The sequence below is a fragment of the Capra hircus genome, chromosome 5 (genome assembly GCF_001704415.2).
Source record: "Capra hircus breed San Clemente chromosome 5, ASM170441v1, whole genome shotgun sequence".
NCBI lineage: Eukaryota > Metazoa > Chordata > Mammalia > Artiodactyla > Bovidae > Capra > Capra hircus.
In genome coordinates this window covers 98,206,055-98,217,431 of record NC_030812.1, presented here as the reverse complement: position 1 = coordinate 98,217,431, position 11,377 = coordinate 98,206,055, and the positions used below count along the sequence as shown (strand labels likewise).

Below are 11,377 nucleotides of genomic sequence, written 5' to 3'. Positions count from 1 at the left end.
TGAACGAGAGGTCAAGGGGCGGAGGCAGCCAGCCCAGCATCCGAGGCACCAGTGTAATCAATGAACGAGCAAAGGGCGAAATACAAGCCCGGGGCACCTCTGAATGGGCCAAAGGAGTTCGAGGACCCCCATCCCACCTCTTTCCAGACTCCAGATCCCAACAGGCTGAAAAAAAGCTGGATTTTTACCATCTGTATTTGTTTCGGGGCCCAACCAAGAAATGGCGGAGAGGGTAGAAGACATCTTTAGAACATTATTTTTTGTTGTTGTTTTATAAACACCTCTAATGTCACTGTCACAATAAAATAAAATGTGAAAATTTCTCGCGTTCTAATTGGACTGTATTCGGGGAAACTAACTAGAATGAGAAAACACTGAAATGGACTGCGCCTGCCCACCCCCATCCCGCGGTCCAAGGTTCGCGGGGGCGGGGCTTACTGACGTCACAGGATCAGCCGGCCGTCGTGTTGTTTTTGTGCTCGCGGCTCTCGGGCAAAGCGACCGGGAATTCTTTACCTGGCCCTATCCTGTCTTGGAACCCAGGCCCTGAGTCCCCCGTTTCTGAAAGCTCTGCCGAGCGGCGCTGCGACGTGGGCTGGCCTCTCGGAAGCGAATCTGAGACTCATTGCGAATTGCCCAAAGGGATCATCAAAAGACGGGAGAGACGCCTTCGTCCGCGAGGGAGGCAGGCCCCGTCCGGGGATTTTAGAAATCCTGCGGTTCATCATGAAGTTCCAGTATAAGGAGGACCATCCCTTTGAGTATCGGAAAAAGGAAGGAGAAAAGATCCGGAAGAAATATCCGGACCGGGTCCCTGTGAGTGTCCTAGGGGGCAGAGCGGGGGATGGGGATGGGGACGGGGGAGTCGTGATGGCTGCCCAAAGGCACAGAAGGGTGGCCCCTAAAATTACTCAACCTGCACGCCTTTCACCACGGGGAGAGCCAGTGGAATGGACGTTCGGACTGCGAACCTTTTAAAACTCGTATCCCTAGAGCCGGTCTCCATCTTTTAGAGCTGACCGCAGTTTTAGAACGGATCCTACGATTGAGTGACTCAGCAGTGTTCAGTGGATGTGTTGGCTGGGGTGTACTCAAAATGTGGCTTTTTGGCGCGAGAATGATGAGGTCAGGACCACCCATATGCTGCCTTAAGATAGCATGGAAGTGTTCAGGAATGACAGATCCAGGGGATTTGCTCCCATCAATTTCCGCCCTTAGGTGGTTCTCCGTTAATCGGAAGGACTTTGGCCCTTTGTAGCCTTGGGTTTGGGAGGGAAATGTTCGCAAGCCATTGGATCTTTTATTTTATTCTGTGAGGATTAGGAAGGGAAGGGGACGCCACAAGAGAGGCCTGGCCCAGAAAACAAGGTCACGTTCTCTGCGCAGCAACCCGGTTGCCTCATCATTCTTGGCTCCAGGGTGTGTGGGCCGGTGTTTATTCTGAACACATTGTACCTGAACACAATCAGGAAGGACTGAGACCTTCTTCTCGGGTTTTTAGACTCAGGTTTATGTTCTTAAACCTAGTGCAGGCGGAGAGAAGGAACAGGGAAGAAATACCAAGGTGTCTTTTTGCATCCGGGCGTTTTTCCTGTCACCCTTCCCCCCGCCTCTTGCCTGGTTTTCGCTAATGTGGGCTGCGTAGCTGGATTTGAGGGCAGAAGGCTTTTGAAGTGTGATAGAGGGAACAGCAATCCTTGAGTTTTGGAGATAGGAGGATTAGAGACCCTAAGACTGTGTTGTTTATCTTAGGGCAGGGACTTGAGGATAAATATTACAGGTAATTTACGGGTAAAGGAATTTCAGTTATCTGATGGTGAATTCCTTTCCAGTCTTCATCTAACTTTTCATGTTCTTACAGCTGCCAGAAGCAACGTGGGCCGTATAAACCTCTTGCAGTACTTTTTCTGTAAACTAAAGGAGACATGAAGGCTGTTACATTAGAGGAATTATGTACAAAGGTGTTTTCAGCTAAAAAGGAGAACTAGCCCTATTACCTACTAAAGGATGCTTCGCAAATTTCTTTCCTGGTCTCTGGATCTTGGATGACTGTTTTAAAAGTTTCCCACCAAGGCTTGGTGACGCCCATCCTAACCCTCTTAAAATATTTTCAAGTGACAACTAACTGATTGATAGCTTACCAGGTCCCTGGGAATATCTTCAGTGCCCTGTCTGTAGCCATTCACTTAGTCCTCACACCATTATAATCCCTTTCTACAGATGAAGGATCTGAAGAAATGGAGTAACTTCCTGAAAGTGGCTGATGTGTGCCTGAGCTGGGATTCTGATCTGGCTGTTGGATCCTCCAGGCCATAGTGTTTCTCAAGGTCCAAGGCAGTTCATGATTTAAGAATGATTTAAGCGTGCCTTGTGCTGTCAGGTATTGGAAATAGAGAAGTCAACTGTTGCTGCCCTCAACAGTTAAGATGGCAGTATGATGCCAGAAAAACATTCCAGTAAGCAAAATGACGACTGTTTGTTTTTTTTTTTTTTCAGAACTCCAAGATTAAAGCTCTGTTCCAATAGTTCTGTATAAGCTACAAGCTCAGAATTGTACCTGTTCCAAAATCTAGTTAAAATTCTCCTATATTTCCTCAAAACAGCCCTTCCCATTTCACTTATTTCCATGCATTCACCCAGACTTTCAGCTAATCCCTGTATTTTTTTCTCATTGTTTGCTGTTAAATATTTTACTTATTTGATAATTTGTAAGCTCTTATGACTCACTCAGATCTCATGATTTCTCCAGTTGGATTTTACCCAGTGGCCAAACTCCTGCCAGCTGCTCAGTGTGTGGCTTTCTTTCTGATGACCAAAAAAAAAAAAAAAATATATATATATATATATAAAATAATAATAAAAGGAGCTTTGCTCTTTGAATCCTGAGATTTGGTGTTAGTTCTGGGCAGAACTCTGCATCTCACTGTGCTGAAGTGTCATGTTGACAGAAAAGAGGGTTAAATGATTTCCAAAGCCCTTTCTCACTGGACTGTTTTGTTATTAAAGCAGTCACGTACCCTGATTCAATTGCACTTGTCTTTGTTGCTCTCTTTTCCTGCTCCCTTCTTGTGGTTTCCATCTCGTATTAATTGGGGCTGGAGCTGCCAGGTCTCAGTTCCTGCGTAGCACAATGCTATACTCCTTCCTTCCCTTTTAATTTTATTTACCTGCTGCCTCATTGATGGATCTTCAGTGGTCTGTTCCTATGCTCTTCCCACTTTCATTTCTGATTCATATATCAGTACTCCAGGTTTAAGTTTTATTTTTATTTTTTCTTCTGGTTTTATAGAAATATAATTGACATATGGCACTGTATACTTATAAAGTGTAGAGCATCATGATTTGACTTACATACCTTATAGAATGATGGTCACAATAAATTTAGTGAATATTCATCATCTCATACAGATACAGAATTAAAGAAATAGAAAAAAAAAGTGTGTGATAAGAACTCTTAGGATTTACTCTCAAAGTATAATTGACCTACAACACTGTCAATTCCTGTTACACAACATAGTGTTTTTTTATGTACATTTCAAGACACCATGATAAGTCTAGTTATGACAATATCACTGTGTTGGTTACTACTCTGTTCCTCATTTTGTGCCTGTGACTTACTTAAGTGTGATAATGTCCTTCTGGTCTTCCTGGTGCAGAATTCTCTTTCTCTGCAAAAATAAGTTGGTTTTTCACTATTTTAACCTATCCCCTTAAATTTAAAAGCTTCAGATTTCTCCAAATCTTTATTTTTAGATCTTTACAGTTTACAAAGCCTTTTCACATAAAAGTTTTATGGATTTATGGATTATTTGAGTTTGTTGGATCCATTCCATGTGTCTGTAAAAGGTGTGTTTGAAGGTTACCATGTTCCTTTTTATTGGGCTTCCCTGGTGGCTCAAATGGCAAAGGATTTGCTTGAAATGTGGGAGACCCAGGTTTGATCTCTGGGTTGGGAATATCCCCTGGAGGAGTGCATAGCAACCCACTCCGATATTCTTGCCTGGAGAATCCCATGGACAGAGGAGCCTGGTGGTCTACAGTCCATGGGGGTCACAAAGGCTCGGACACAACTGAGCGTTTAAACATACATACGTATTTTACTCCTTGGAGTGCTGAAGTTAAGAGAATTTATGTGACCTGTGCCCAGTGTTTGTTTATACTTTAACTTTTCTGTACTTTCCTTATCTTCTACCTAAAATGATTATATTTTCTAGACTAAAAATCTAAAACTGATGGTTTTATAATCAATTCAAAGTATTTATAATTTAAATCAAATTACATATTATATCACTTATATAGTATATAAATACTGAATGTGTTTTTGTAATATTTAAATTTAAGTACAGTATTTAACTTATTGCTTGAAATTTTATTTATAAAATATTTCCTGTTTTATACATCTACATGTATAACTTATGTATCTTTTTTCCTTTTTTTAATTATTATTTTTATTGAAGGATAATTGCTTTACAGAATTTTGTTTTCTGTCAAACACAGGTATACGTATATCTCCTCCCTTTTGATCTTTTTTTCCTTTTCATTACAAAAATAAATGACCCTTCTAAACTTGGAAGTATTGTAGAAATATTTAATGTAGACACTGAAAATCTCTTAAAATTCTAACAGATAATCAGTATGGGTTATTATGGGTTATTGTACCGACATTCTATTAATATAAGGACTATTTTAACACTTTTTTCACTTAATAGTGCCTTGAATGCAATTTTTTTTTACAGTCACTCTCAAAAAAATTTTGATGAAGTACAAAATTTAAACCACATTATCTGTACCTTTACAGATAAATATCATTTATGAGAAAGAATAAACCTAGTAGGTACTCAGGACCACTTGAGAAAATCCAGACAATTTTCTTGGTGCTTCAACTAAATGCCAGAAAGTATATGTCCTATAACAAAGTACCTGCCTACCAATGCAGGAGCCATAAGAGGCTCTAGTTTCATCCCTGGGTCAGGAAGATCCCCTGGAGGAGGACATGCCAACCCACTCCAGTATTCTTGCCTGGAGACCTAAGGAGAGAGGAGCCTGATGGCCTATAGTCCATAGGGTTGCAAAGACTTGGAAACGACTGAAGCGACTTAGCATGCACACACACACATCTTATAGGTAACTTGTAATTAAAATCAAGGTCCTCTTTACTTTTCATAATATCCCTTCCCTATCCTCTTGTTGTTTCAGTAATAAAATTATAACCTTATTAAGAAAGTTTGTTTCCCCGTACATTTTGTAAAGGGTAAGAGAGAATAAGAGATGGAAAAGTTGTATTGCGCCTAGAGAAACTCACTTCAGATAAGGGCACTTGTAGGGTGTAGAAAGAAGGTAACATTGGTTGGATTCTGCAGTTTTCATTCCCACCCTTTGTCTGTCCTCCCAGGTGATTGTGGAGAAGGCTCCCAAGGCCAGGGTGCCTGACCTGGACAAGAGGAAGTACCTCGTGCCCTCTGACCTCACTGGTAATGCTCTGTCCCCCCCGACCCTTCCTCCCACAGCAGAGCCTTCCCAGTCCTTCCTGTGTGCATGTGATCGTGGGCTTGAGGGGAGGTAGAACTGAGGGAAGTGAGTGGGATGCCCCAGAGAGTTGGGTGATTCAGCGATGGTGATGTAATTGTTCTTTCCCATCACCGATTTCCTTAAGCTTTTCCCATTGTTGTAGGGCCTTGTTTGATTTAGAGGCAGCAGAGTGTGAGAGCTTGAAAGAAAAGAGCAGATGCGTATTATATAAGCTGCTTAAAATTCAGGTTTGTTATTGTGGTACCAATTTACACCATAAGGAAAACCAGACTAATTTGTTGGGAAGATCACATTATAGAGATTCTCAGCTGAATACCTTGACCTCTTCAAGTTACGGGTTTTTTGTTCATACATCTTGTAGATACTGTTTGGATTTGTAAAAGATACATTAATTGTTCATGTTGATTTTTAATGGAATAACTTCCCTGGTGGCTCAGAGGTTAAAGCGTCTCCCTCCAATGTGGGAGACCCGGGTTCGATCCCTGGGTCAGGAAGATCCCCTGCAGAAGGAAATGGCAACCCACTCCAGTATTCTTGCCTGGAGAATCCCATGGACTGAGGAGCCTGGTGGGCTGCAGTCCACGGGATCACAAAGAGTCGGACACGACTGAGTGACTTTATTTACTTAACCACTGCATCCAGGAGACACTTGGAAAGATATTGGTAGATGTGTTTGCTCCAGAGTGGTTGGGTTTGAATATCAGCCTTCTAGAAACCATGGGCGGAGGAGCCTGTTAGGCTGCAGTCCATGGGGTTGCCAAGAGTCGGACACGACTGAGCGACTTAGCAGCAGCAGCAGAAACCTTTCAGTGTGCTCAGTGAAAACTAAAGCACTGAACGCCACTCACTGCCCCGACATTGGGATGAGCGATTGTACTAAGATTACTGGAGTCCAGCAGATCTCTTCCATCACAAGTTTGTCTTAGGCAGAAATGGACATGAAAGTGTCTGGTTTTTTGTTTTTCCCCATATTATGCGGCTTTGGGATCTTAGTTCCCCCTACCAGGGATAGAACCTGGGCCCTGGCATTGAAAGCACCAGCGTCCTAACCACTGGACCCCAAATAATTCCGAGAAGTGTGTTTCAAATCAGATTTAGACCGTGGGAATGTTAGCATTAGGTCTGAAATTGAGTAAAGTGGAGACGGATTGAGGAATTAAACTCCATAGCATATCAAGGAACACACAGGCTTCTTGCCATGTCACTTTTTGTTTCTGAAGCTGCAGGACAGTGTTTGGCTCTGCTCAGATGATAATGGCAGTCTGGTGCTTTGGGAAACAGGTGCAGTAGAATTGTCTTCTGGATCTTACTACCCTCCTGCTAACCTCTCGTCTTCTTCCGCTTTGTCTTCATTTCCTAACCACCCCGCTGCCCCCTACCGCCTCCATCCAGTTGGCCAGTTCTACTTCTTAATCCGGAAGAGAATCCACCTGAGACCTGAGGACGCCTTATTCTTCTTTGTCAACAACACCATACCTCCCACTAGTGCGACCATGGGCCAGCTGTATGAGGTAATTGTCCTGGCAACAAGGCCGTACCGTCTGGCCTTCTCTAGCCTCTGTCCCAGGTGTTATCATCCACACACTCGGGAAGTGGGGCAGGTGGTAGAGGTATCATTTATCAGGATGCTCTCACATGGCCGTGTCAGGCTCTGGGAGATCACATGTCTCTTGTCCCTCAGCAATTGAGCGGCCCACTGGATTCAGTCCCTTTGAATTATTTTCTCAGTCTTGCCCTGCCGTAGTGTTTTAAGATTGGAGTGTCCTTATTGAAACAGCAGGAAGTGCTTTCTGACCACAGATATACCAAATCAAATGAAATTTAAAGACCAGGCAGTCTTTCAGTGGATTAATTTGTCTTCACAAATCAGCTCAGTTGGAGGGATAGTAACTTGAATGATTTTATTTGGTTTAATTTTTGGTAGACTGTAAAAATGTGATGATAAAGTATAGTAGAGGACTTGATCATGATTTATCACCTTAGACTGTAACTGCATCATTATTCTTCAAAGGGTTTCATACAATACTGCCTTATAGCTGTATCCTATTAGTGAACTTTTCTAATAATTTCTAGTTTTTATTCCACAGCATATATTCTCTGGTTTATATTCATATATATATATATATATATATATCCCAATATATATTATTTTATATCCCAATAAATATAATTATCCCTTCGATTCCCGGGTTGGAAAGATCTGCTGGAGAAGGGATAGGCTACCCACTCCATTATTCTGGCCTAGAGAATTCCATGGACTGTATAGTCCATGGGGTCATAAAGAGTCTGACGTGCTGAGTGACTTTCACTTTCAAATTTATATGGTTAATGGGCTTCCCTGGTGGCTCAGCGGTAAAGAACCTGCCTGCCAGTGCAGGAGACACGTGTTGAATCCTTGGGTCAGGAAGATCTCCTGGAGGAAGAAATGACAACCCACTCCAGTAGGTTGAAAGGAGGAAGAAATGGCAACCCACCTACTTTCTTGTTGGGAAATCCCATGGACAAGGGAGCCTAGTGGGCTATAGTCCATGGGGTCACAGAAGAGTTGGACTCAACTTAGTGACTGAGCAGCAGATAACAACAATATATCATGTTGTGTCATTGCTCTTCTCGCCAGAATGAGCTTCATATCTCTGATGTGTATGATGTTCTCCATGAAGGTTTTTGTGAACTTAGAGTTCAAAGGTGAATCCCAGCCACTTCTGCTGCTTCTTTGATCCCTGTTTTTTTGGCCCTGCCCAGTGGCATGCAGGAGCCAAGTTCGCTGACCAGGGATCAAACTGGTACCCCCTGCATTGAAAGCGCAGAGTCTTCAGCACTGGACCAGCAGGGGAGTCACGCTATCTTTTGAATGGGGATGAAGGGTACCTCCTCCGCCTACCCTGCAAGGTTGTGTGAGACTCCCGGCCCTAGGGATGATGAACTTGATTATGTTTCTAAACCATTCTCTCCCCTCTTTGCCTAGGACAACCATGAGGAAGACTACTTTCTGTATGTGGCCTACAGTGACGAGAGTGTCTACGGGAAGTGAGTGGCGGAAACCGGCCAATGGGAGCGACCGGACTCGGGGCAGGGGGAGGGGCAAGTGTGGGGCTTGGGGAGAGAGATTCAGAGGGAGGGCTCCCCCCCGTGAAGGAGACAGAGGTGGAACACCTGGAAACACGACACCACACACACCATCACCATATTTTCACATGCTCGATTGACATTTTTTGCTGCTTTCTCAGCCCTGGGAGAAAGCACGTCAGGACAGAGCTGTTGAGTTGGCTTTGATAGGGAAAAAAAAAAAAAAATGGGGATACTCCAGTCTCACAACAAACACTGCTGCGAAATCTGATTTCCATGGAAGGATCGGGGGGTGGGCAAGTTGGGGCCAGAGACCGTGGACCACAGTAACTTCCTGCTCTCCTTTGCTTTGGGGAGAGATTCTGTTTTTGACATTTGCACAAGACAGGTGGGGAAAGGGGTTGAGAATGTTGCAGGGCTACTGGCTGGTAGTGGACCATTCCTGGGGACCAAGAGACCCACTGTAATTGAAGTGTTGTGGCCCCTGACCTCTCCTATCTCCTACATCCCTCCCACATCCCAGTGGTCATCTCTCAAGCATCACAGTACCCAGCCCACCACCCTGTGGTGGCTGTAGACCTCAGACCCAGACACTTAGATGGAGCTCCCCTTCTGCTGGAGAGTAGAGGCCAGGTGTGAGGGATGTCAGGATTGCGAAGATAGTCTCCATAGCATAGAACTGGAACTGAATGAGTACTGAGCATCTCTGTCTAACCTGCTTTGCTCTTTGGTGCCCGTTTTCCCCACACCTACCTTGGACTTGAATGAGCATCACGCATTTCAGTAATAGGCTAAAACCACTCGTCCTAACATTTCCCAGACTTCACTCCATGAGTTAACGGAGTTACGTATAGAAGGGGCAGGTATGGGTAAGATGGCTTGTCTGCACCTCCCGCTTATCCAGAACTCTTGCTCCCGGCCCACCATCCTCCACTTTCTCAATGCACAGAGATGCATGGTGAGGTCCAATGGCACCCCCTCCTTGGGTCTTAATTTCCCACAGCTGCTAGTTAGAAAAATTTGAGAAGGGTGACTTTTCATACTTCTTGGGGATTCCATTTGACTCTGATTATTTTCATGTTAGGCTTATGATCTGGGTGGGAAGCAGGAATTTGCACCCAGATGGGATATTTCAATTCATCTCAAGACACTTCAGTTCATCTCCGTGAATGAAAAGGGTCCTTCCCGTGGGGGAAGTCTGAGGGTCAGCTCTGTCAAGATGCAGGCTCTTGTATAATGAAGTTTCTGCTGTCAGGCCAAGGAAATAAAAGAATTGCATACCTTAAAATGAGTTAGAAATGTTGCCTTTATTTAGTAGGTATTAGAGTAGATGGCATGTGGACTCCAAGTGGGAAACTGGGAGAAAGTGGCCTTTTGAGGGTCGCCCAGATGTGGTCAGACGTGTACTCCGCCCCTCACCACCCAGGAGTCACTGTCGAAAGGCCAAAGGCGAAGGGAGCTGGGGGCGGGGTGCCCAGGTTGTCTGTTGGCAGAATGTGCGTGGTTTTTTCCTCCACAGATAAATGCCTTGTCACTGCTTTACGTGCTCCTCAGAGCTGAAGGTGGAAGACTGCCTACATGAGAAGATAGCGGAGTGGAGGTGGGGGGTGCTTGTTAAACTGCAGATGTCTACGTCTTGTCCCGGGTTTAGCTGACTCAGAATCTCAGCGTAGGCAGCTGCATTAACTGGCTCCTTGTGACTCTGCTGCACACCGAAGCTGCAGAGGCTCTGCTCTGTTAACCTGGCTTCCCTGTAAGTCCCAAGCCAGCCTGTTCTTGCTATCACGTCCTGGTCTGTAAGAGGCCACCGTCTTCCAAAGCAGCAAAAGGCACCTCAATGGCTTTTGGGCTTGGCACAAGCTTGGTGCCCCTTCCAACCTTAGGTTAGAACCTTCAGTCAGGAACCCATATGTAGGTGGGCAGTTGGGGTACAAGTTAAGAGACAGCGAAAAACAGATGAGTGGAATTTCCTTTCTAAAAGAAATCAGGTGGTTCTGCTTTATTCCACTTTTTTCCCAACACAAAATTATTTTTTTTCCCTAGAAATCCTGGTGCACTGAAGAAAGTTTGTAGGACTATATTGTGAAATCAGGTTAAAAATACGAAACAACAAATGGTTAAAACGTGAATAGTGGTGACTAGGCAGACAAGTGCACTGCCATGCTCAGACTCCGGGGGGCGCTCTGCCTTGGTGGTGTGTATGGCATTCTCCAGAGCTGGGTAGGGCCCAGGTCTCTGCCTTGTTGCATTCACCCTTTGAACATAATATTGTCAGTTATTCCAAGCTGCTGTGAAAATGTTCCATATATTAACCACATAATTCTTTATGGTGACTCTGTCGGTAACCACCCAATATAATAGTTATGGTGTGATTTGAGGTCTTGTGTGTGAGTTGGGGGTGCTCTTGCCCATGAATACAGCCTCAAGTCAGCTGTAATAACACACCAGTCATTTCCAGAAAAATAAACTAGTTGATAAACTGATTGTGTCCAGTTTTTAACTCAATACAAAACTTGTATTCAACTATTTCTAGCTGTGTTTTCTTTTGGATATGTTTTTACTCTTATTTGAATAAGCTCCAAGCATTCATCCTCATTTTGTTTTTACTGCATGAAACCACCAATTATTTTGAGAAACTGGTCTACTTTGTCCTTGAGTGGCTGAGTCCGGCTGGTCACTCTACTGCAGCCCCAAGTAACTGTTTCCTTCCTGGCCCTGCCTCCTGTCCAGCTCCTCACTCGCCCCTTTGTTTACCTGGATATTACAGAGCTAGGCCTGCAAT

At 44.2% G+C, this 11,377-nt stretch overlaps 1 protein-coding gene across 1 annotated transcript; it reads left to right on the top strand.

Annotated features, from left to right (window-relative positions):
* On the top strand, positions 430-11,119 carry GABARAPL1 (GABA type A receptor associated protein like 1). Its single transcript, XM_005680846.3, has 5 exons — positions 430-816; positions 5,393-5,471; positions 6,922-7,040; positions 8,495-8,556; positions 10,115-11,119. Exons 1-5 carry the CDS (start codon positions 727-729, stop codon positions 10,116-10,118), a joined length of 354 nt encoding a protein of 117 aa, XP_005680903.1. The 5' UTR covers positions 430-726; the 3' UTR covers positions 10,119-11,119.